The sequence below is a fragment of the Triturus cristatus genome, chromosome 2_1 (assembly GCF_964204655.1).
Source record: "Triturus cristatus chromosome 2_1, aTriCri1.1, whole genome shotgun sequence".
NCBI lineage: Eukaryota > Metazoa > Chordata > Amphibia > Caudata > Salamandridae > Triturus > Triturus cristatus.
Window position 1 is genome coordinate 590,877,285 of NC_140581.1, and position 27,496 is coordinate 590,904,780.

General features: G+C 46.2%; 1 protein-coding gene across 2 annotated transcripts in view; it reads right to left on the minus strand.

Moving 5' to 3' along the window:
• SKIC3 (SKI3 subunit of superkiller complex) overlaps window positions 1–27,496 on the minus strand; it is a 1,406,584-nt gene that overhangs the window by 904,680 nt on the left and 474,408 nt on the right. For both annotated transcript variants that reach the window (XM_085632495.1, XM_085632494.1), the window contains exon 18: window positions 24,945–25,047. In XM_085632495.1, coding sequence (XP_085488621.1) covers window positions 24,945–25,047 — 103 coding nt within the window. The remainder of the gene's footprint in view (window positions 1–24,944; window positions 25,048–27,496) is intronic.

Sequence of the window (27,496 nt, forward strand, 5' to 3'; positions counted from 1 at the left end):
GCCCTTGCCCAAGGGGCCGCTCCCCCCTCCCTGGTGTCTAGTGGGTGGATCCCTGCTTGGGGATCGCCCTACTGGGGCGATCCCCAGGCAGAGATCCACTGGGGAGGGGTACCATTGGAAAGAGGAGAATCTCCCCTTTGCAATGATACCTCTCCCGTCTGAGAGAGCCCTCTGAGCACATAGAAAGTGAAACTGAAATGAGCCTAAAGGCTCATTTCAGTTTCGGTTTCTGTGCAATGAGGACAGCGCGACGTGCGCGCTCATCTTCATGGCACAGAAACCAGGGAGGTGGATTCGAGAGCTGGGGAAGCTCTTCCCCAGCTCCCAAGGTCACAGGGGTGAAATAGAATTCCCTCTGCTGTCTGCAGCAGAGGGATTTTGTGCCCCTGGCCTCATGACGGAATGGTTCCGTCATGAGCACAGGGGCACCGATGCTCATGACGGAACCATTCCGTCATGAGCATCGAAGGGGTTAATCACAGAGAAAAGCAAGTACTTCCTCAACCAAATTGAAACAGTACAGGACTCTGTTAAACAGCTGTTCCAGGTTGTGACCAAGGTATCAGGGCCAGGGACTAAATCTCCCATTATCCCCACGCAAACACTCGGTAACTCTCTTGCCACTTTCTTTCAAGAAAAAGTCAACCTCATCTACGCTAACTTCTCAGCACACTCCACAACAACAATTTGTGCCTCGCCCCTAGCAACGACAAAAACTTCCCCATCCCCCTGGAACACAGCCTCACCGATGATAACTCTACCCCGATCGTTTTGGAATTCAGTCAGGTCACCGGGCGTAGACCAAATCATCGACTTTATTTCCGCCATCAAATCTGGTTCCCCTAATGATCCTTGCCCCCCAACTACGTTGAAACTGATTCCCGACATATAGGCCCTAACCTAGCTAACATCAGCAACTCAATGTTCAGGACAGGAATTTACCCTTCCATCTGGAAAAAAGCTGTCTCACGTAACCCTGATCGACCGTGTCTCAGCCATAGACATTAGAGACAGAGCCAAGGCCCTCCTGGCCTCCTTTGTATCAAACCGCACCCAACTAGTATCTCTTGGAGACTTTAATTCACCATCGTTTGCACTCCCGTGCGGTGTCCCGCAGGGATCATCGCTGAGCCCGACCTTGTTTAATATAATAAGGGTCGGACTTGATAAGGATCATCAAGTCCTACGACATGCGACTAACTTCATACGCCGACGACACACAACTAGTGCTAGCTGTTCATAATGATGGAGGGACAGTCGCGGCAAACTTCCAAGATGGAATCCTTGCAATAAGCACTTGGATGGCAAACAACTGCCTTAAATTAAACTCAGACAAGATGGAGGTGATGATCTTTGGTAACCTCTTCCCTAGCTGGTCGCCCACTTGGTGGCCGTCCGAGTTCGGCACACCTCCGTCCCCCGTCACAAAGGTCAGAAACCTAGGTGTCTTGTTTGACGGCAAGCTATCATTCATGCACCATGCAAAAGCAGTTGTCTCATCATCATTCTATACCATCAGGATGATAAAAACACTTCTACCTTTCCTACCATCCAGCCCCAGCAGGACTCTTATTAGCACGCTGGTTATGTCCAAGGTAGACTATTGTAATGGTCTACTCATCAATGCCCAGGAAAGAGTCCTTAACAAATTACAAATGGTGCAAAACGCAGCGGCAAGGATTTTGTCAGGCATCCCCAAGTCCAAACCAATTTCCAAGGTGGTACGTCAGTATCACTGGTTACCTATCAGGAGCAGAACTAAGTTCAAAACTCTATGCATCGCCTACAGGGCAGTTTACAACATAGGACCCGAGTTCCTGAAGAAACTCTCTGCTCCTACAGGCCTAGTAGACCCCTTCGCTCATCAGCAGCATAGTCGCTCTCTGTCCCCAGAACCAAGAAAGCCTCCTGAGGCGACAGAAGATTCACTGTCGCCACTGCCAGACTATGGAACACACTCCCCCTTCACATCAAGACCATTCCCACTCTGCTTTCCTTCCGGAAGCAACTAAAAACCTAGCTCTTTAACCAATAATTCACTCGCTCCAAGTCCTTCCTCTGTTCAGCCGTCCTTAGCACCGAGACACCCAAGGGTATTTACGCGCTCTACAAATTGCCTAAATAAATAAAGACTCGTTCACTCTCCCGGTCATTCCCGCAACAGGTTAGATTAGTGCCCGAAGTCCTATGGCACTTCAAAATCAAAGTTCAAACGTAGGCACAAGAAAGTGAAGTAGGACATCAGAAATGGACTTTGCCAAATACCAAGCCCATCCAAATAACTATTCTTCCTAGAAGAAGTAGAAAAAAAGATAACAAGCCTAAGGACCTGATGCCATGTGTTAACATTTATACCACAAAACTGCTCTTGCAAATGCTTCCTTGTAGATCTCCTACATTCATCCAGCTACATGAAAATTAAAATAAACTTGCCTCAACCATGTTATCTTACTATTCAGCACAGCAGCAGCAGCTATGAGGCAGATCCTACTCTTGCTATGGGCAACCCTGACTTCAAGGGCTTGCTGCATAACAGGTTATGGACTAGAAAAATAGTTCTTTGTGGATGTCAAAACAAAATGACCAACTACTGAAAAAGGTTTGCATCTTCATATGTAACCTGAATGTTAGACAACTGGCTCTGCACATGACATAAAAGCATACTTAAACAATTCAGTATCCACATGAAATTTTGACAGACAACTCAAATCCCGACTCAACTCACACATGCAACCGAAACCTACACTGCTGCAGCAATCGCTTCCACACTCAAAATCAATTAACTTTACTAAACCATAGACTAAACCTTAGGTCTTCACCCATATGAAACAGACAGAGTGTGACCTCAACAATCATGCTAAATAAGCACCAAATCAATGATTCCCAACTCTAATCATTGGCCATTTTATCTTAAGACTTAGCAAGCCCCCTCGCCCACATACAGTAAGCAAGGTATCCACCCGGTGGCGCCTCCCAAGAAACAGAAATTCGGCAGTGTGGCAATGCAATGAAGTGGTTGACTTCATCAGCAACTGTGACTCTGATCTGCTCACACTATAGAAAACACAAAGGGTTGCTCATGCTAACTGAAAAAAGGTTCACATTCACCTCCCACACCTCCAGAGGCTTTCTGTTGTCTACTGACTTTCCTCATTCAACTCGATCGCTACTACAAAAACTTGGGAGCGGGATTGTACTTATTCGCAAAAAAACGTACACTATCTTCAAATGCAAGGTTGTAGGAATACATCTGTTAGTTTCACATTCTTTGGAACTCAACATACCATTGACTTTAAAGCAATCTTTTTGTAATGCATCAACTATTTGACTACTGAGGAGACTGATTCTGATAATAAACTCTTTGTAGTTTCTACCTTCACTAAGGAAAGAGTGTCTCTACTGTGATAAGCAATTCACTATCTTTCTGAAAGGCAATGGATTGAGGCAACAATTCACTAAATACATATGTGAATGCTAAAGACAAACCACTGCGAAAATAAAGCACCCATTTAATCTACAATTAACTTCATTATTTCTAAGTCAACCATCCTCAAATCTGAGGAAGGAACCTTTTCAAAACGCTGGTCAGACCACCCCTAAGCATAAAGTACAGGTCAACCCAAGTGCCAGAAAATATGGACCCAAAAGGTACACACTTTCGCCCAGTAAATCTGGACTCCTCAATAGCCAATTATTAAGTATGTAGGAGAGTGCAGCAATGTAAATTTCTTTACTATCAACGACCACATTTTGGGGCGTGGCGGACCAAGCACCAAGATGGCTGCTCGCTCTTGAACCTCCGGAGCCGCCACCAGAGAAATGCAGCCATGATCATTCAATGCGGCTGCCCGGCCGCTGAATAACAGCTTGGGAGGCAGAGTGGCGATCCGGGGACGCCCTGGTGCTGAAAGGGACCCGCTCCTTGACATTGACAACAGAGTGCAGCTGCTTGCCCGCGGCAGGCCGGTGGCCCTTAAAGGCCCCAAAACAACAGGGGTTGCAGGCGAGCCGGAGGACAGGCCAGGGAACAGCCAAGCGGCCGTACTATCAAACTGAGGCACGAGCAGAGGAGCAGAGTGCTGGTGATGCGGCCGCTGGACCGCATTAATAATTGACCACCTGGAAACGGCATGCACACATAAAATAAGGTGAGCCAGAGGCCTGCCCCCGCGAGTCTTTGCAGCGCAATAGTGCGCTACGCATGTAGGCTGTCTGTGGAGCGGCCTGGATTGGAATTGCAGCCCTCAACTACCGCTCAGTACCTTGCCCACGAACGCTTGGGTACAACCACACAGTCTGCATGCCCGGGAACTAATTCACAGAGGTGTGGCTGTGAGCAGCGGGCACAAAAACCAGGGTGAATTAGACAGCCTGCCCAGAATACACGCCACCTGCAGGGACGGAGGATCGTGGGCTGGGCTACCTCTTCTTACTGGCAGGTGAGAGGTGATACGCTGGCACAGTATTGAGGAATAGCAGTAAGCCGACTGCAGATATCACGCCATTGTGTAAAGAATTGCCCGCCTGGACCAGGATACAGCACAGCTACTTTTGGCACAGTGACAGGGGAGCCACAGGGCGCGGAGATCCCAAACAGCGACAGTTGTCGTTTGATGTGGCGAAAACTCCCAGATGGGAAGAGAATGAGAACGGCGACTGGGGCAGGGCGTTGAGCCCATGTGAAGATAGCCTCTTGTCTGCTGATAGGGTCACTGCCATCATGGCGGAACTACAGGCCGGTTTTAAGGCTATCGATGCAAGGTTCGATATGCTGGAATATACGCCTCGAGGACATGCAGGGCTGGCTGGACCAACATGAGAACAGGATCGACGCCGCCGAGCAACGTATTTCAACGGTGGAGGACATGCAGACGACGATGGTGAAGTGCCTTGAGCTGCTCCTGAAAACGACGGCCTCCAAAGCGGATGATTTGGAGGCCAGGTCCCGGCGCAATGTACGCATAGCTGGGATACCTGAATCCACAAACACGGGCCCCATGGCGGCGTACGTTGAGAAACTACTGATATAACTGTTTGGAAGAGAGGATTTCTCCCCGTTTGCGGTTCAGCATGCTCATAGAGTTCTTTCCCCTCGTTCGGCCCCTGGTGCCCCTCCCAGACTGCTGATTGCACGACTCTTGAACTACCATGATCGAGATACTGCCCTCCAGATGGCCGGAGAACCGGGTGAACTCCAACATCAAGGTATGACACTGTTGTTACACCCTGACTTCACACCCTTAGTTCAGGAAGCACAATGCAAATTTCAAGAGGCGAAGCGCCTTCTAATAGCAGCAAATATAAGATATGCTATGCTTTATCCCGCACCTATACGTGTCCAGTTGGAGGGGAAGACTCACATCTTTGAATCACCCTCAGAGGCCTCTGACATTTTGAATGCCGCAGGCGGAACTATACCACCCTCCTGAGGGATGAGCTGTTGGCTCGGGGTGCTGGACCTCAACGTCTTACTGTAATTGCATTCTACTCAAGCTCAAGCTTATGAAATTATCTGGGTGCGATGTCGTCCTGCCGCTGGTGGATCCATTGTGTCACAACTTTTGTTATCCTTCTCTTTCTGCCTAATCTTGCCTTTATAAGCTGGATGTATTTGACTTATAATAGTATAATGGCGGTCTCCTTTGAGCGTCGCCTATCCCCTAGGAGATCTCCTAAGATTCTTTGAATTGGGGTGATGGGATTTACCGGATACAGGTCGGGTGGGTATCCAATGTGGGTATGGGTTTGGGGTTATTGCTTTTTGTGTGGTAATGTTTGTGGGTTACATGCAGAGTATTATATGTACAGCTACTCAGTCATATTGCAGGACAAGCAATAGCGTCATTTTCCATGGGTTGGGACACTGCCAGCTGTGATGCAGTCAAGCAGTGGGCCTAGGGCATTGGAGCTGGTCTGTATGTCCTGGAATGCGAGGGGCCTGTCGAATCCCCGAAAGGAAATGCAAGTGTTTGCCTATTTGGCCAGACATGCATTGAAAATTGCCTTCCTACAGGAAACCCACTATGACCACACCTCTACCAACCGTTTCAGATGCACATGGGGGGACAGCAGGTACTTCGCCAACTACAGCACTTATTCCAGAGGGGTGTGCATCCTGGTACACAGGTCAGTCACAGCCAAGGCTCAAAAAGTGATTAGGGATCCAGAGGGACGGTATTGGTTAGTTGCTGGGTATATTGGCCCACAGCAGGTACTACTTTGTCAATGTATATGCCCCAAATATTGATGTGCCAGATTTTTTTCCCGGACATTTCAACACATATCACTAATTCACAGATCAACTGTTTAATAATGGGGGCTGATTTCAATTTGTCACTGCAGCCCGCCCTAGACACCCCAGTCCTGATCACATCAATAAACCTCGGTGAAGGCGTTGCAAGAGCTGCTACAGTCCCATTTATTGGCTGATGCGTTGCGACAGACATGCCTTTGCTCGTGAATTTTCCTCCTTCTCAGCGCCACATGGCATACGGTCCCAGGTAGACCACTGGTACCACTTCCCTGATTTTCCTTGTTCACACACTAATGCTGGAATATCTTACCTGAACTCTGTCAGATCACGCCCCACTATTTTTGACCCTCACAATCCCCAGCATTGCGAGACCATTCACGCATTGGCGATTTCCGTCGGAGGCCCTTTTGGATGCAGTTTTTAATACTGAAGTCAAAGAGGCCATAGACTAATATTTTCAGACAAATGTAGGCTCAGTGCCTTGTTACGCCATGGTTTGGGAGGCATTCAAGGTATATATATGAGGAATATGTATGGCTAAGCAGGTGGGAATACTCTGCACAATTCGCCGGATCTAGGACAGGGTTGAGGGGAAGGTTAAGGACATGGATGCTTAAAGACCAATGGGCGACCGACCCTCCCCTCTACATCAAAGGGCGGTACTCCTAGCGGAGTTTCAAGAACTTGCGGAGTGTGAAATTAACTATTTGGGTAAATATAAACATGCTAGAATATATGGAGAAGGGGAGCGGCCCGGCCGGACCCCAGCTGAGCTACTTAGATCCCACCAGCACTCGCTCTACATCACACAGTTGCAGTTGGATGACGGCGCTATTCTCAACCACAGCTCTGAGATTACCGCTACTGTTGGCGCTTATTATTATTATTATTATTATTAATTGATTTCTTAGTTGCGCAGCTACCCACAATGGGGTCTCCCGGCGCCGCCGATGACCAGGCAATAAGGGGATCACTGTGGCTATTTGCGGGAAAATAACCAGGTTTTCAAATTCTTACGAAAGTTCAAGTAATGAGGTTCCAGCTTCAAAGACAGAGGAAGTGAGTTCCACAGCCTAGGAGCGAGACATGAAAAAGAACGACCTCCCATTCTAGACAGCCTAAAACGAGGAACATGATAATTGCCCTGTGATGTAGATCTAAGCGAGCGGACAGGGACATAAGGATGGACAAGAGATTGCAAGTATGCAGGAGCAGTCTGATGTTTAATCTTGAACATTGTGCACAGCGTCTTGTGTTCGATGCGCTTGTCTATACGAAGCCAGTGTAGATCATGAAGTAAAGGGGAGACTGTAGCCCTACGGGGGATTTTACACAGGAGACGAGCTGCATAGTTTTGAACCAGCTGAAGTTTCCGCAAAGTCTCCTGGCAACCCCCTAAGTACAGCACATTTCCATAGTCCAGGCATGATGTTATTAACGCCTGGACAACCGTACGCTTGGTGTAGTCAGGGAGCATCCAAAGAATCTTGCGTAGCCATCTCAATATGGTGAAACAAGTGGCTGCGACACTCACCACTTGTCGCCGCATAGAGAGTGAATCGTCCATTATAAAACCAAGGTTCCGCACCTGCTTCACAGGCTGGGGAAGAGAGCCCATTATAGGAGGCCAATGTCTGGGACCCCAAAGGTGAGTGTTCTTACCGAAGATTAAGACCTCGGTTTTTTCACCATTCAGTTTTAGCAGATTAGTCTGCATCCACTCAGCCACCTTACCCAGACCATGCTGAAGCGAGGAGGGAGAGCTTTCCGCTTCAACTGAGAGTGAAAAAATGATCTGGGTATCATCTGCATATGAGTAAAGAACTAAGCCAGAGGCCTCCACAATATCAGCCAAAGGACGTACGTAGATGTTAAATAACAGAGGGCTGAGTGAGGACCCCTGGGGAACTCCATATGCAGATGGGCGAATGGATGAGGAAGCAGTGGACGAAAAGATTTGGAAGGAACGATGTTGCAAAAAAGAAGCCAGCCAAGACCAGGCTGAACCAACTACCCCTGCTGACCTAAGTGCCTTCAATAGAATTGGGTGCGACACGGTATCAAACGTGGCGCTTAAATCCAAAAGGATAAGTGCAGCCGTTTCTCCTCGGTCGAGTAACAAGCGTAGGTTCTCAATTACTCCTAATAACGTGGTCTCGGTTGAAAAGTGAGAAGGGAAACCAGATTGAGAGTGATGAAGAAATCCAGAGGATTCAATATGTGACGAAAGCTGGAGGTTAACATGCCTCTCAAGGATTTTAGAGAACATAGGAAGCCGGGAAATAGGTCGATAGTTCGCTAGAATTTTGGGGTCAGCTGTGGGTTTTTTTAAGAAGAGGGACCACCATCGCCCGTTTCCAGTCCTTATTATTCCAACCTGTACACAACTTACTCCCCCCGACCAGGACAGCCCTCACAGAATACCTGGAGAAGGTGGCAATGGTATGGATAGAGGGCGGTAATCGCCAATTTTTAGCTGAACCCATATCTGCGGATGAGGTAGCGCAAGCCATTGAGGATCTGTATGGCTCACAGCCACGACCAGTGATACCCATGCTTCATTACTGCGTCCTACCTCTAGGCCTAAGAGCATGTGGCAGCCCCATTGCTCTTATTTGCTATTACACCGTGAAGTCACTGATTACATTTCATTAATTTCCTTTTTCATATGGCACTGGGCGAAACTGCTTGTTAACGGATATGTATTTGCACATTTGGTCATTTGGGAAGACGGAGGGTGGGGCCACTATTGCCTCCCGCCGCTGGGGAGGAGGAAGATGCATAAAGTTCCTGGATTTCTTCCTTTTATTATGCACCAGGTCTCCTTCTACTGGGTGCCGATGACTCGGCGATTAGATAAGGAACAGCCATTAACGCTCATGCTCAGATTGAAAATACTGTTACGTAAATGACGGTCCCCGCTGGCATACTATTTTATAACTTCCCTAGTTACCTTACAGTCATCACCACTGACGCATTGCCATATATAATCGCACAAGCTGGTTTATATTGTTTTTTGTCTGATGTAATTTTTGTCATATTTTGTTGTTTTCTTTTTGGTTCTGATTTGTATATCTTCTTGCGGCTCTAATGTTGTATCATCTTGTTGGATTTTTTTTTTTTTTTTTTTTTAAACTCCCACATTTTAAGACATGATATATGAAATCTCAACCCTGAATGTTGAGTAAGAAAAAAAATTGTTCCTACTATTTGACGGTACTTCAAACTAGGAACAAAACGTGAAACAAAGGTCCTGCACTAGCAGTTTAACGGCTCCATCTTTACTATCTGGCTAGCCTGGCTGATGAGGGGTCCCAGAATGCTCTTTTCCAGTCCAGAGAGGACCTGGCCTGGTAGTTCTGACTGAACTTGTTCCCATGAGGAGCAGGGTCAAGACTGATTTGCATATGGCTGTGTCCAATCTGAGGTAGCGTAGTGAGAAAAAGAACTATGGATTTAACGCAGATCTCTTGACTGGGGGTGAATATTTGATATATTCAGCATTCCGTCTATCATTTGTTGCGGCAGCGCAATTCTTCTTGGTGGCACCAATTAAAGATGTTTTCATGTTCATCAACAACCATTGTCAGTGGCGGGCAGAACCTCCCTGGCGAAAATAGTGCTGCTCCCGAGATGCCTGTATGTCCTGCAGAACTCGCACTGCTTTATTCCCCGAGGAACATTTGGAGTACTCGATAACCTTTCAGTGTCACAGGTGTGGGTGGGTAAGAGCATCCGTGTTGGCGTACAGGTTCTAGAACTATACCCAATATGAGGTGGACTGGGACTGCCGGACTTCAAGCTGGTGTATGTGGTGGTGCAGTTGCAGCATCGCGCTAGATGATGCGCAGATGAGGATAACTGTGAGAAGAGTCTGTTGGCGGGTATCCAAGAGGTGATGCATCTGCCTTAAGTAGTGATGGAAGGTGCACAACGTGGTACATCTCACCCATTTGTGGTCCGAAAGGTCACTCAAGCATGGGGGAGCGCCATCATGAAGGTGTTCCAGGAACCGTGATTTTCTAGACAATTACCGATAGCATGATCATTGCAAGTCAGTGACTTCTGCCGCGAGCTCTCATTGGTAACTTGGAGGGAAGGGGGATGTGAGCAGGGAAGCTGGGGCTTGTACTAGCCAAGCGTAGGGCGGCCATCTGTTGGCTCTCTAATAATCAGTCCACAACTCATGCATGGGCCAGGGACTTAAAGGAATGGGCCTGGACAGAACTAAGATGAATGAAATAAGTTCACATAGATGAGCAACTGAAGGATGATTGTCAGGAGTGGGAAAGCATGCCACACTACGTGACAGGGGAGGATGGCATGGTGTTAGCTGCCGAGGCACTGGAAGAAGGGATTCCAGCTCCGCTCCATTCGATGGGATGTGAGGAGGCATCTGAGGGAGCAGAACCCACATAGACGGGACTAATGGTGGGTGCTGGGTCCAACGTTTAGAGATAAGTGGGTAGGAGGTCCCAGTGAGGATGTGATGACTGGGTGACTGGGATTCTGACGCATTAGGCTCCATTGTGGAGAACTGCTGAAAACCCCCATAGAGAAACCGTGGAATTCGGAATGGGCTTAAGGCAACACAACCGGATGTTCAGCACTCTGACCTCACAGTTATGTGACAACATTTTAAAATAAAATGTTAGATATATATATATATATATATATATCTATCTAGCTCACAAAAACGGTTTCCACCACAGATTGCCGCTCTCAGCACAGCGGGTGCCGCAGCTCACAAGAGCAGCCTCGTATGTAAGATCAATAAACAGTTCAAAAGATGCTGCGTGCTACGACTATAGATCATGATACATTTTTATTCCATGCAACTCTTAGCATACTGTGAAACGCGTTTCAGCCTCCTGGTCTTCTTCAATGTCATATATATGTTTTCAGTATCCAATAATAACATATTGAGTATCATGTCAAAAGCCTCAATGACATATGGTTCTCAAAATCAAAGGCCTAGATGACATGGAGCTTAGTGTTGATTTCCGCAATGGTATCTTGTACATCTACCTCTGCATCAAAAAGGAATCAACTTAAAGAATAATGTTAAACACAGCAGATGTCTTCAATCGTGAGGGCCTCAATGTTAATGACATCCCTATTTACATGAGTGATGTGAACAGGGTTACTTCTACCTTTTCAAGGGCTTCTCCCGCCTGGGGGTCTGAGACAACACTGGTCTGGTGTGGAGGAACTAAGTCCTTTCGAAGTGTCAGATGTAAAGATAGCTCCGGGATGCTCCTTACCTTGCAGATTTAAGCAGATGGGTCATTATTGTACCCTAGGATTGTCTGGTAGATAGAGGGCGCAGAGACTATAACAGACCATCTTTTTTCATATTTTATTTGTACCACCTGATGGGCCCCTCATCATTAAAGATAACACTGCGGCTAAGAAACCAGCCTTTGGGAACTTATAAGTGTTTAGCCATGCAACAGTTGATGTTGTTGCACCAAGGATATTGTGCTGGATAACTAAACACTTATAAGGTCCCAAAGGCGAGACCTATTGGCTATGCCAATGCTTATTAATTTAGGTTAGCAGAGAGGCATCCGCCGACATACAGAACTGAGTGCATGGCACACATGGCTTTTGTCCCATACACAACTATGGTGAGGTGAAGGCAGGCAAAACGGTGACTTTACGCACACTCCATCCTCTGCTTCTACACACACCCTGCGCTCACTTCTTCGGCTAGAGGTGGGATGGAAACACCAGGGATTAAGTGTCAGCCTTCTTAGGCAGAAAAATTGAGATCAAAATCAGTTTAGTATCAATCATGGGTCAAGACTCATTGTAAAGCGCCTTGATTCTTGTTTCTGTGGTAAAAGGAACTATGCTACAGACATAATAGTGATATAATCTCATAGGGTCGCTTCTTGAAGCACCTGTGGGGATGCACAGCGCACAATTCTCCTTTCTATTCACATAAGATAAGGAGGAGTTACTGGGCTACAGCCTGGCACATGCTACAGGGGGTGATAGGCAGTGAGATGCTGGGGATCAATCACCAATTGCTTTCTGTGAAGCACATGCAGATTCCAAGCCCACACAAATACAGCACAGAGTGTCACTTAAAAGAAGCACAATTTTCTGTATTTATCCACTTTAAAAAATATATGCAGACAGAAAACACATTGTTTTAGGTCTGTATTTATCTGTAAAAAAACAGTAAAAACGGAAAACATTATAATAAAACCCATATTTTCATAAGAGTGTTGACGTTTGATATATGTCTTCCTGCAACAGGTCAGGCATTCAAGCAGGATGGTAAATCTATCCGGTACATGCAGAAATATACCAGTTGCAACTTTATTCTGTTTCACAAAAGGAAAAATAAAAATGGAAAAACAGCAAATTAGCAAATTCTACTTATAAATAACCTCACCGTTTTTCATTTTTGCATTTGAAAATAGTCAGAAAATGTGGTGTGTGCCTGTGTGTATTGGTTAAAACAGAAAAAAACAGAAATTAGGTCTTCATTTGAGTGTCTCTCTATGATATCAATCATGATTCCAGGAAAATAGCTGTGAATATTAACAACACAGGAAGATTTAAAAAAAACATTAAATGTCCTAATTAAGCCTGGAAATTAGCAGATGCGCTGCTACTACAATGTTACAGCTTTCAGCTGGTTTCACTTTTTAATTTCATATAATGATTTAGCGCACTCAAACTCTTCAGACAGCAAAGTGTGAGTGTACATGTGTACATAAAATAAATATGGACTTATGCTAGTTGTACAGTTTCTATTTCCATTTAAATAGTATAATGATAACTTCCAACAATAGAAAAACAAATTTGGACAAGTACAAAGCACAAAAAATATATACCAAAAAAACGAGTACCCTATCTTATAATTCCTGGCTACCCTCACCCCATGAAATATTATCGTCAAGTTTCAGATAAAGCTGCCCCAGTGGTAGATAATGTTGAATTGTAAATACCAACATGAAACAATATTGACTTCAAGATATTGATGTGCACTGTACTGTCAAAATAAGCAAGTGTGTTGTTAGAATAGTAAGGGGAGAGGATGTGGCCTAACGGCTAGGGCTGCCGACCTCAAATCGGGTTCGAGTCTCGGCAACGATGCTCAACATCCTGTGATTCTGGGCAAATCCCTTAATTTCCCCGGGCCTAACAAAAACAAGCATTGGCATAGCCAATAGGTCTCGCCTTTGGGACCTTATAACTGTTTAGCCATGCAACAGTTGCGTAACTAAATACTTATAAGGTCCCAAAAGCGAGACCTATTGGCTATGCCAAGCGGCCGTTAAAGTGTTCGCGATTGCGATCGCGATCAACATGAAAGTGAAAGTAATTGCAGTAAAACGCGGCGCGCGCGCCCGCGCACCTGCACTGTAGCTCTGGGCTGGCCTGGTAGCACTTTTTGGAACCCTCTCAATAAGTCTCGCCAGACCAGCGCATGCGCTGGGTCAGGCGAGACCTAATGAATGTGTCCTTGTGTAATGCAACTGGTGCTATGTAAAGCGCTCCGATACCTTCGGATCCCCTTCGCGCTACATAAATCTCCGTAAAAAGAGGGTGTACTCCCCTGTGCATGGTTGCCTTGACAATATTGTCAAAGTGGGTATCTCGCATTTATTTTTGGGGAAGATCGATATATGTGATTTCAATATTTTAGGGTGCAACGTTTACAAGTACCGATGGGTAAAAAAACACCAAAAAACGGCCCTTCGGCAATGGCAAGAAATCCAACTGTTTTGCAGTCATTAAACTGCACAGGAGTGTCAGAATGTTTGCATTTCTTACTGACAAAGCCTGTTATAAAAACCAATGGGGACATATGAATACTGTAGTTCCTGCGTCAAGCACTGCACTAAATGTACAGAAAACCATAAATAAACTTAATCAGAGAATGACTGTGACCTGTCAGACAAAGAAAGCTCAGAGGAAATCATTCTGAATCGAGGCAGGTCTAGAAGGGGCTTTATCAAAGGTTTTTTTTGCAGAAATAAATCCCAAATTTTATTTTAAAAGTGCCAATAGCTTTTTGGCTGAGGCAGCCGAGTCCAATACGTTGTGAATTTTGTCACAAAATTCGAGGGAGATAAGCTAGAACAGGTGAGCGCTGGATTAAACTTCTTACATTTATAGTTGAGTGGTGAAGTCACGTTTTAATTTCATCTGGGTGAAAAGGTAACTTTCTTATTACAATATAAAATTTGCTTACATTTATAGTTGAGTGGTGATGTCATGTTTTAATTTCATTTCATTTCATCAAATCTTTATTTCGGCCACCAGGGCCATAAAAGAAAACACTGTTCATCATTACAAAACGATAAAGACAATTAAAATTACATTAGTACAATTTTTAAAATCGTCCAGCATTAAACTCATTTAGAAAGACTTGATGTAACGCATGCGGGTAAACCACATAGAAGTTAAAAATGTTGCCACCGCAAAGACTACTGGAGGGGAGAGGTCCGTTTTCAATATTCTAAATGCGGGAGCACAGTGACTAAAACCCATGTTTTTAAGAAGGGGCCGAAGCCAGTAGTTCCTTGGTCTGCGGTAGGTCGGGCAGAAAAATATGATGTGGAGATCCGTTTCCTCAGGGAGTAAACATATAGGGCATTGAGCAGAGTGGTTTGAGTGTGCCCAACGTGCTGTGTAGGCCCTTAGTGGCAGTGTGTTATATCGCCATTGCATAAAAAGTTTCCTCGTTAGGGGGGGACCCATATCATCATAAATAAGCTCTAAATGGAAGGTATCTTTGAAGCCCAAAAAGTATGCTGTTTGAGAGCCCTCGCGGGCGCTTGAGATGGAAAGACTCAGGTGATACTCATAGTAGGCCTTGGAGAGAGACCCTCGTGAAATCTTTGGACACGCCTGTGCCGGATCTGACCACAATTCCGGTCTACCGAGTGCTTCACAGGTACGTTTGATGTAGGTGAACCATGGAATTGAAGTACTTTTGCACAAACGCAGAATCTCCACCAGTTCGGCTCTATATTTCCAGAGATCCTGAGACGACCAGATTTTACGCCAAAAGGTCAAGGGTTTAAGACCGAGGACCTCTGAAATCGGTCTTAGGCCCAGGTCCAGTCTAAGCGGCATAAGTGGAGTACTAGACGGTAGTGCGGTCTGCCGTCTGAGAAAATCATTCTCCGTTGTCTGGAGTTTCTGCCCCATAGTGTGACGCCATAATTCAGCTCCATATATCACCGATGCTCTTGCTTGGGTTTTATAAATCTGCAAGCGGGGCGCGAACGGCCTATACGTTAGACCCCTCGCCATCCTTGCAATACCCCCCACAAGCTGAACGAGCTTCATATTCATCTTGGACAAGTGGGGGTCCCATGACATGGACTGGTTTAGGACCACCCCTAGGTATTCAAACGTGAATACCCGTTCAAGCCTGACTGTCCCAATAGAGGGCGGTGCTCGAGTTCTGGAGGGTGGATTGAAGATCATGTATTTCGTTTTTGTGGCATTGATCTCCAATCCACGGTCTGTACAAAAACGCACAAACCCATCCAGGACTCTCTGAAGACCCATGGGAGATTTAGAGAGCAGCAGGGTATCATCCGCAAACATAATTGCGGGAACCCTGCTGCCATCAAGCTTGGGAGCGTCAGTGTTACTCAGCTGGTTGAGGAAACTTATGACCCCGTTGACAAAGAGGCAAAAGAGAGTGGGTGCGAGAACGCACCCCTGAGGAACCCCCCTGTCAACGGGGAAAGCATCAGACAGGGAACCATCCCTACCACACCTTACCCCGGCAAAATTCCCATGATGAAGTCTCTTCAAGATTGATAATATGTCAGCCGGGACCCCTAGGTCCATTAGGACTGCCCACAGCTTGTCCCTTGGGACCAAATCAAAGGCAGCCCGTAGATCCACGAAAATCGTGAATAAACTGCCGCCCTCGAGAAGGACCGTTTTCCAGTAGGTGCAAACGAAAAATTTGGTCGGTAGTCGAGAGCCCCCTCTGGAACCCTGCCTGGTATGGACTCATAATCTCATTAGCTTCGATCCAGTCCTGAAGGCGATTCAGCATGAGTCTACCAAAGATCTTCTGGGAGACATCAATTAAGCTAATAGGTCTGTAGTTGGCCGGAAGCAGAGGGGAGCCCTTCTTAAAAATTGGGACAATCTCTGCACCCAGCCAAGTACCAGGGATAGCCATGCCTTCAAGGATGGCATTAAAAAGGATCGTGAGATAGGGCGCCCAAACATCCGGCTCCTGTTTGAATAGGTCACCTGGGATGCCATCCAACCCAGGTGCCTTCCCGGATGCCAGGCCAACTACAGCCACACGCACCTCATCGACTTTAAGAGGAACCACCAGCCCTTCTTGATGTAAAGTGGAGATGGTACTATTTGGGACATCCTGTGGCGACTGATAGAGGGACTGAAAATGGTCTTGCCAGACCTTTGGTGAAATATTGGAAAGTGTGGCCGGGGCCAGCTCCTCTAAGCCGGAGTTGACACAACACCAAAATTTGCGCGAGTCAGCTCTGGCTAAGAAAGTAGTCAATCTTTCCCACTTATCATGCTCCCATTCCCCTTTGGCGTTAGTAATTAGGGTTTTGTAGGCTACTCTTCTTGCCCTAATATCCTCTTTGTCCTTACCCACTTTAATGGAAAGTAAGAGATCGGTTTTTGCCTTCCGGCAAACTTTATTATAACATAAGGGATGGGGGCTTTTCCTGCCAAGCCTGTTTATTTTTTGAGTTAGGCATTCTGAAAGGTGTTTAACCAGATCAACATGGATCTGTCCAAGTTGCATAGAAATAATCTGGGTAGCTCCTTCTGTTCTAAGTGCCTCAAGCTTTTCAAAAATAGGAATGACCTGTGCGTAAAGTAGAGGGACCTTCTCTTGGTGTGAGACTAGATGTTATCATTTTACTCTACGCCTATTGTTAGCGAGAGCCAAAAGGTTCTCCTCTGCAGTCCCTAGAATACCTCTCGGGTCCAGTCCAGGGTGGTCATAGACTAGTTCGAGGGCGTTATGATCACTGTCCTGCCTAGATAGAACGCTAAAGTCCCTTACACGTGTCCATGAAAACAGGGGGACCATGACATAATCTATACGGGATTCGCAACCCTTTCGGTTGAATGTACATCTCGAAGGGATGTCCGACTTTAGCCTTCAATTGCAAGCTCTGAGGCCAAATTTCAGGGACAGGGAAGTGATTTGTAGAACTAAAGGGGAGCAAGCTCTTGCGGCCGGAGCCTGTGTGGGGGGAATGGACCACAGGAGATCTTCTTCCGAGGTCAGCCCCTCTAATATACCTGGAAGGGGCTCATAATGACAATTTAAATCGCCACCAATAATAAAAGGGATGTCCTCGGGAATTGTTTCCAAGACCGTCGCTAATTTTGCAATAGTGGGCGATTCCTGTGCAATGCTCACTGGCCGTGCATAAATATTGACCAGGAGAAGATTGTAGGAATTAGGCCATTCCAGCAATACAGCTAGAATGTCTTCTGAATCGGTTGGAAAGATAGTGGCCTTACAGCCCAGATCTATAGCCACCCAGATGGCTAGACCGCCGGACGGGCGGCCCCTCCCCCCCTAGGTCGCATGTACTGAGAATGTGGCGAAGCCAATATGTAGGACCTCTTCTCTTGCCCAGGTCTCCTGGAGGAGGCAGATATCTTTGCCCCCTATAAAGGAGCTCCAGGCCGGGTTGGACCATTTGTTGGCTAGGCCCGCGACATTCCAGGATAAAATCTTGAGGGGAAACAAAGCAGCCGTCACGTTTTGAAATTCTGGGCTGCGTGCCTGGTCTGGGCATGGCTCCAAGTACAGGTCAGTAGAAGAATTAGGGATTTGAGCATTGCTGCCCATAGCTAGATTGGGCAAAGAATAAGTAGTCCCCTTAAAACCGTCTGCATTTAGATGATTAGAATGGTGCTCCTGTGCAATTAGAATATCAGAAGGCAGAGGGGAGATGGAAGAAGAAGTTTGGTGCAAGGCTACACCCCCCCCCCGAGTGGGTGGTCAATCCACCATATCTAAAGGGCTAAACCTGTTGTATGTGCGTAGGTAGTCGTAACAAGGGGGAACCGCAGAAGGGGGGTCCCTACTGAACCCTTGGCTGCCCGTTTCCCTCCCCTACCAACCAGTGCCCATCGTTCTTGCTCCTGGGCAAGCAATATATTCGGATAAAAAAAATGTAAGTGGCTGGGGTAGGATCAGGGATCCCTGGGTGTTATGGGGCCAGTTGCAGATATGTGCCACCGTCCGGGGATCACGAAAGTTGATGAATACACAATCTCCCTTGGTAAGTTTGGTGGTAGAGGTCTATTTTGAGAGAGCCAGTGGATGACCTTATTTTTTAGGGCATCAACTGGCTCCTTGGCAAAAGGGCGAAGTTCCGGGATAGCAGTTAAAACAACGATATATGGAGCAGCCTCCGGGGGCAAATGAATTGGGCCACAGCCAGTATCAGTGCCTCATGTCCCTAGTGTGGGTTCAGATGTCAGCCCACAGGAGTTGGAATCAGTAGGACAAGGTGTGGGCAAAAGTTCAGGTATATACAGAGTAGATGCGGTTTGGGTGCCTAGCTGTGTGGACTTGGGCGGAGAACGGCCTTCCTTCTCGCGGGTGATTTGGGGATTGCTTACATGATGCTTCTCTGTTCTGGGTGCTTCTAGGAGTGATTGAATTCCCTTCTGAAGATTCACTAAAGAAGTTACTACTGAAGCCAAACGGTCCAGTAGTGGCAAAAGTAGATTCTTCAGGAGAGAACTAAGATCAGAAGTGAAATGGCCGGCCCCACACGATATTGGATTGTGTCCCAAAGATATATGGGCGGGCATATCTATGGGGTCTGACCCTGTTTCGGTTAGACTTGGTTGATTGGATATGATCCTCAAATTGGACTTAAAGATCTTAGACTTTTGCCCTTTGTTGATTTGTGCATTTCTTTTCCTCTTCGAAATTGCGCCCTCTCGCTCTCCCTGACTGGATAGTTTAGTTGGGGGGTTGCTACAGTGAGTGTTAATCTGTTCTAGAGTTAGAGGGGGCCTTGGTGGTGGAAGGGAAGAAATGCTGAGTTCAGTTGAAGCTGAAGTATCAGAGTCAATGTCAAGAATAGGCGGGATAACTGGCTCAGGGGTGCCCGAATCAGAAGCAACAGAAACTAAATTGGGATCCTGCGCGTGAGGTGGAGAGATAGCCTGAGCGAGGGGACCCAATGAGGATCTTCTTACCCAGTCGATCTCCTGGGAAATGCGTCTTTCCAGGACAGTAATCTCATCGATGAGCAAAGAGCCCGCCTTGGCGAAGTACATATCTAAAGTGCCAGAGGCAGCTCCGGCGGCGAGTGCAGATTTGCTTCTGGTTTCCCTGGCAGACATGGGTGCGGTCAGGTGCAGAGCCTTAGGGGCCCCTTAATTAAAGCAATAAATAACAGTAATGGGGCCCTGGGCCTGGCTCGCCCGTTCTCGAACGGCCTCAAACGGCCCGCTCTTTGCCCGGTCTTCGCCCCGGGCTGCGACCCGCACGCGTCCCGCTGTCGCGGTAGTGGGCGTGCCTTATGTGGGAGGGAGGGGAGGAGCCGGGAAGAGGCGCCAGGTGCGATGTCCTGGAGCACCCTGGGCCTCGCAGTCCCAGCCGCGGGAGTCAGCCTTTTCTGGATGAAAGTCACAAGGGTCCCGATATCCCCACTGTCCCTACGACGATGGAAAGCTCCACAGCAACAACCAGGTAAGAGTCCGTGCCTGCGAACGGCTCCCGCGAAGCGGGGGCCGTGAGGCGTTATCAAGGGAGGATAATCAGGGGGAGGAGCCGGGAAGAGGCGCCAGGTGCGATGTCCTGGAGCACCCTGGGCCTCGCAGTCCCAGCCGCGGGAGTCAGCCTTTTCTGGATGAAAGTCACAAGGGTCCCGATATCCCCACTGTCCCTCCGACGATGGAAAGCTCCACAGCAACAACCAGGTAAGAGTCCGTGCCTGCGATTTGGGTGAAAAAAGTAACTTTCTTATTACAATATTATAGGTGAGTCGTAATGTCATTTTTATTAAAGGTGAGCAGTGGTGTCCTCTTTCTAACCAAGGGGGTGGCTTAGTTTTTTATATTACACTTTTACAGGTGACTAAACTTATTTTCCTTTAAAAGTTAAGTAGACGTAATTTTCTCATCAGAGTTGTAAAGCTGAAAAGCAAAGTATTGGTGGGTAGGGATGCCATTTTCATCTAACAATATTACTGATAATTAGTAATGTTTTTTATTACTGCGAATAGTAATGGTATTGATTTGTAACAGTATTGCGGGAGAGTAGTAATGTGGTTTTATTATTTGATTACAAGGAGAGTAGTAATTTTTTTTTATTACCGATGAGTAGTGATTTCACAACTAGAGTGTGTTCAGGTTTTCATAGTGATGGCTTCATGTGTACCACGTCATCATAAACGATATTTTCCGTGGTGATGCGAGTGATGATAACGCCAGATGCGTGTGATGATAACGCCATGTCAATATCTTGATTGGAAATGACGCTTGCTTTGATCCATAGATGCTGTTGTAAAGTGTTGCCTCCAAAAACCGGGCCACAGTATTTATTTCCAATGGTTTCACTCTAGCAGGAAGGGTGGGGTCAGATTCGGAGGAGGAGACATCTGAGTGGGTGGGGGAATGACATATCATTTTGGATGCCTTACAGAAGTCCTCCGGCTCTAACACCCAGCAGTATCCGAGAGAGAGAGAAGCAAGGAAGCGAGGAAGGAAGGGAGACAGACAGCTCAAGAAAGAAAGGGAAGTGGGCAGAGGTGGCGGAGAGAGACACCGAGGTGCGCCTAGAAGACCGGCACGCGGAAAGGAGGAGCTCGAAAGACAGGCGCAAAAAGGTCCCGACGGGTGAGGCCGCCAGGTACCAGGAGCCGAGAAGCGTATAGAAGTCATGGGACGGGAGAAAGACACAGGCAGAGAGTGAGACCGAGAGCGGGTAGAGAAGAAAAGGACGAGGAGAAGAAACGACGCCTATAGACCAGATTAAACTCCAAAGCTCTCCCCGAGTGGTGGGAAACATCACGAGGACCTTGTATCCGGACTTCGGAGGCCACCAGACTGTCCGCATCCGAGGCTGGGGAGAGAGGTCAGTGTTACTCCAATGCTTGGAGGTGGCTGCAGGGGATCTGGGGGCCTCTTGCCGGTTGTGGGGTCGACAAATGAACTGGGGCGATGTTATGAGGTTTTTAGGCACACATCCCCTTCTTCGAGCACAGCAGAGTTGGAGCAGACAGGGGCACCCTGCGCACACCACGAAGCCGCGGACACTGATAAAAAGTCAAAGTAACATAAAACAAGCAAAAGGAAAGTGATCGCGATCGCACGAAAAACATAAAAGCAGGGGTGCGCGCCGGCAAACATGCGAGTGGGATGGCAAAAGTGAAAGCAGGGGTGCGCACGCGCGACGGCGGAAAAAGTGAAAGCTCCAGATGGCGCCTCGGCGCTGAAAGATGCCGGCTGCGCATGTGCACGCTCGCGCAAGCGCTAGGCCAGCCAGCAGCACTTTGAAAACTCACCTACTAAATGTCTCTCCAAGCACCGCATGCACGCTGACTCAGCGAGACCTAAAAATCTGATAGGAACATACTTTACATACGAATAGGTACACTGTATGCTATGTATATATTTACACGGATATATACTACAAATCTAGTGAAGTTTTAAACACTTAATTTAATAATACGTTTTTATGGTTTTAAGATTTCTTCCTATAAGAAAGGGATGCCATTGCATATCGTCTAGGTTAATTGTTCCCGATTTTCAAGGTGCAAAGCAGAAGAGATTGGCTGCCAGGCGATGGTTTACTGGTGCTATAGCAAATTAATATATTTGGTGGTTTGGGCATGTTTATGGGGACAGTGGGGTACTGCCATTTCAAATGAAAATTGGATTAATGGTTAAGAGCATCATGCATGCAGCACAAGGTGTATTGCTTCAATTTAGCTCATAATACATGATACAGGCCCCACCAATATTTTGGTGAACCTGGCTCCCATGGTCACACATTGCCAATTGGGAGTCAGGAGGAGTTCTCAAGAGCTCCGAATGTAAGAAGAGAGACTAGATCCACTGTGCCCAATATTTAAAGGTTTGACACATCCTTTTGTATGATTATCTCCAAAATCGGAGCACATTTCAAACTTTCCAGGATCTGTGGGTGATTCTTGGCCAACATGTGGTCCATGACACCTACTCGAGGGCTATATGACAGTTTGAAAAATTAATACTAGATTAATAAAGTAAATATAGAGGTAAAAAATGGCAAATAGAAAAAATTGTATTCGCTCCCATTCTTGCCATTTGAAATTGAAGGTAAAAATGTAGTGGTCTCTAACTTCATTTGTGGGAGCAGCACAAGTACAGCAAAAAAACTAGTACATACGATTGGAGGCCTGGATTGAAGCATTAGTAAGGAATAACAAAATTCTGATAAGCTCCAACCTACCCACTGAAATTCGAATCTCTATTTTTGCACTCTGAATTAAATAAAATATTTTATAATGTGTGTATTTGTTTTACGTACTTTTGTATCTGTATTATCGTGTATTGTTTCGAGGATCAAATCGTTTAGGCCAGTGGTTCCCTGCTTCCAGTAGTAATTCACAAGGTGTCCACTGAAGCCAAAAGGTTAAAAAAGCACTACATTCTATAACAGTATTATGATTTCACATTGCACTACAAATCACTGCAGACCGGCAAAATAGTTTCACAATGTTTTCAAAACAATTCAAAGGGATGTCCTATTTATGTGCAACTACAAATCATGTAGGCTCCTTGTCACATGAAATCTCCCTGCCGATTATGCAAGTTACAGTTTCAAAACAACGTGAAAGCTACTGAGTATATACAAGGAAAAGAAATACGTTCTTGAACATCAAACCACTCGAGTAGTCCACGGCTCTGTTTTGAGTCTCTCCTTTACCTTAAGCTAGCTCTATACGGTCCCCTCTAACTAGAAAAAAGTTGTGCTCCAGGCCCTGAGCTGCCGTACGTGCTGCTGTGGTGCAATGCAAATGCGAAAAGCAGATATTTATTGGTGTTATGCCAACATTACACAGAATTGCACTACTGGTTCGGAGGGTTAGGATGGCTTTGATCTTACCAGGGGTACACCGAGCTACTTGAGGGTTTAAAAGCCCCACTGCCCAGCCTGGCGTAGGAGACAGAGCACATGCCTGACACAAGGGAGGAGGTAGGGTAGCTTCCCCAGCACAAAAGTCACAGCCTGGGCAGCCTGTCCTATGAAAGAACAAGGTCTAAAGCCTTGCGCTGCCCGCCCAGCCTAATTAACAGCGGTACGAGGCTGAGCGCAGCCTGCAAACACTCCCAGCACACATAGTGTTTACTTCAGCTTTGTGAGGCACAGACCCAGCTTTCAGGGGCTGCCCACTCTCGCACGTTCTGTCTGCTAAGCAGCTCCTCCCGCCTGCCGTAAAACAAGATTTTTGTAACCGTGTTACAGGAGGCAACGATCATTTCTGCGGGCATTTAAAAACAAAAGGTGCGCATGCCTGTATGGAGAATGTTGCGCCCTCCTCAAAATAAGTAAATAACAAGCATTGGCCGCGCGGCAGTAAAAGTAACGCCGCGCGGCCGTAAAAGCGAAAGTCATCGCAATCGCTATGAAAGCGAAAGTCATCGCGATCGCGATGACGCGCTAAAGGACGAGTTTTCAAAATGCTGCTGGCGCATGAACGCAAGCGCTAGGCCAGCCAGCAGCACTTTGAAAACTCACCTCCAAAATGACTCTTCGAGCCAGCGCATGCGCTGGGCTCAGCGAGACCTAAAAATGAAACAAAAATGGTTTGTGAAAGAAAATGTGCCTGCAAGGGTTGTAAACCACCAAGGGCTGTTTAATGATGTTGCTAAAAAAGTTTATCTGATGAGGAATATGTCCAAAAAGAAGCAATTAGACTAACTGACTCAGGAGAACAGAAAGATGACAGAGCTCAAGTTAGCAGGGACAGGGGAGGCAGGGTTAGTTTCTGGTCTCTATGTGAAGCTTTATTACCTATTTTTTAATATATTCTTTGTTGATTTTCAAAATAAGAATTCTTCAATCAGTTCACATTCATGTCAATTTGACACTCCAGCCATACATCATGTTAACGCACAATTAAGACACGATGAAATGTGATTGTATTACAAAAACAAAGCAAAGAACCAAATGAGAGAGGAAGCTTTGTGCCGTGTTAATGACGTTTCCTATCTTTTTGGTTATTCTAAAAATGAAGCGAAGCAAACTTGTAAAAACAACTGACCTCGGCAATGTCTGTGAACTTTGTTTTATTCTGACTTCTTTAAAAAACAGGATTAAATTCTGCAAAAAGCAGAGGTACATAGCTATATTAAAAAGTAAAGAGATTTCTCTAGTGAATAGTTGCCCAGGGTCGCCATTGTAAACTCAGATATTCAGTGTTCAATAATCGCGGGTATAGATATGTTAACCTTAAAGAGGCAGTAATCCAAGGACATACAAACTACATGAATAGTTTAAAACACATTAATCTCTGCATTTATTCTCCAGGTGCTCTGCATTGTGCGTGCAGCATTGTTCTAACACTTTTCATAAAAATCCTTTCATCCCACTGCACACTATTGAAAGCTCGCTGTCCCCAGTCATCCAAGTTACATATATAAAGAATTTCATGCCGGAGGATTCTGACGGCGTCCCTTTTTAACCAACCTGGCGAAGAACTCGATTGCTTCTTCTATGTGGTCCACAGCCTTTCCATCAAGGTAATCTTTAAGAGCCCTCTTCGCCATCATGAGATTACACTCTCCGAGCCCTGAAAGCAAAGTCAAACAATATGTTACCACGTCGTACATCTGATTTTGGAGGATAGTCCATATGACAAAACAATACTGCCTAAGTGAATAAATAATATATACCTTGCATTTATGATTGATTCACAGCGATAAAGCCACCACCCACGCTGTGTTATCACCAAGCTTTAGGGCTAAAGTCACATACATAACCAGTCACCACGTTTCCCTACAGGAGTAAAATGCAATTGCTGAACCATTGAATACCACCTGGCTTTCCATACTTCTCCCCAAACTATAGATCACTTCATCCCAGAACGATGCATACGATATTATGTACAGTATTTCTGTTAGATATGCTAATGAAATTAAACAGTTACTATAGCAGGCGGCTACATTCGCCAATAATTATGTGTACAGTAATACACTAACACATTTGTTATGCATCTTTCTCAAGCAACTATTTTAGTATTATAGAATATAAACCTTATACAATACACAATTACAAATCAAATAAGTCAAAAGTTAACAAAAGGTACCAGTTAAGCTCAATACTAGTTTAATTTAAAAAAATAAAATGTTGCTTCTGAGTCGAGCCTACAGAATTATAGAGCATCAAGTATAAGATGCTGTAAATACTTAATGAGTTACACTCTGATTAATTTGCACCAGCATTTCCCTGAGCTAGGCACTCCATTTCAGTTTGAAGCCCCAGTGTAGGAAAGTAGTATCTGCTTCTTATGGTTACCCTTACTTTTTGCTGATGTTACACTGTTTTTGGAATAGTCTGACTGGGATCAGGACCCCAGTCTATCTGCTTTCTCCCTTAAATTGCTATGTATGTACTTTAGGTACACTCCAGATTGGATACTGGGGTACCCTTATCAGTCCCTAGTATATGGTACACCATGTACCCAGGGCATAGGTACCCCAGAGGCTTCCCATGGGCTGAAGCATGTATTATGCCACCCTAAGGAGGCCATTCAAATTGACAGGACAAGCCTGCTCCAGCAGACTGTGTAAGCTGGTGCTTGCACCACTTACTTAATATATAGGTTCACTAAATTTATCTAAATCAGTCACCCCTATGGCAAAAAATGTCAATCCTGAAGGCAGGGTGCAGGGTTTATGTGAGAGGGTGCCCCTGCATGAGCAAAACCCTTCTACAGCCTTCGGAGACCATTCTCCGGGGTTGTTGGTGATGCAGCCAGACATATATGTTTAAGTGCATTCCAACCTCGCGGTAAATGCTAACTTTAAAACGGCTGCTTAGAAACATGTGTTTGGTGTCAAACACCTTGGAATCATACCTCCACACCAGTAACTGGCGTGAGAGGTATGATTTCACCCTTCCAAAGGGACATATGTGGGTCACCGGTCTACCCGGTACCAGCTTCTTCGACCCGAACAGCACAATATGGACACTGCCAGTGACAGACCCTATTCTGCTCTCCTGCTGCTGAGCCAAGCTCGAGCAGAGGAAGGCATGACAATAGGCATCCTGACCCAGGGAGGTGTGACCACCTCCCAGACAGTGTTTAGTGTATTGGGGCTGGGTGGGTGCACCTCCGAGAGTGCCAGAAAGTCTGCACTGGGGGCACATTTGGTGTCCCTGTGCACAGTCCAGCTCAAGCCAGTTCTGGGAGCCATTGGCTTCTGCTCTGGTGCAAAACTGGACAAATGATATGGGTGTAGCCACCCCTCTGTCCTGCCCCTCCCCTAGGAGGGTCCACAGAATCTTTCCAACCCCTTCCCATGGGTAAAAAGTGGGTTACCTCGCAACAGGACTTCAGATCTTACCTGGACAAGATTCTGCTAAGAAGAAACCAAGTACTTCGACTGCCTGCACGGCGCTGGACGACTGAAGAATCTCCCTTGGAGTAAAGGAGTTACTGCCCTGCAAAAGCAGGCACCTAACCGCATCTGACCGGTTTGCTTCTCCCGAGCTCCTGAGGACTACGAAGATTTCAGCAACACAGGTGGTGGGTTCAATGACTCGATTGTAACCATTTCGAACATCCCACTCAACATGTGGCACAACAAAAAAGGTCAGCTTCCTCCAATTTGCTGTAAAGTTTTTAAACAATATGACCTGTACATTATATATCGCTGCAGGCACCAACTTGTCATTGACAATCATTCCACTTGCAATAATTGGAAATTCAGTGTTCACTGAAGCAACAGCAATGTTTTGGCAACTTAACATCTTCAAGATCATTGTTCGATCTTGAGGGACATAATTTATCTAGTTCCACAAGTATAGGTCTTGAATATTTGGTGCAGGCAAGGTCAATTGTTCCACTTCTCTCACATTCTTTGACATAGTTCAAGTCAACTGTCAAAGACAATGTGCAGTTTTGCAAGGTGCACTCGGACTTTGATATCTGTAGAACAGTCTGAACAACCTCTCCAAAGTTTGCATGGATTAAATCTTGACCATTCAGAATTGAGACATATAGCCCACAACAACAG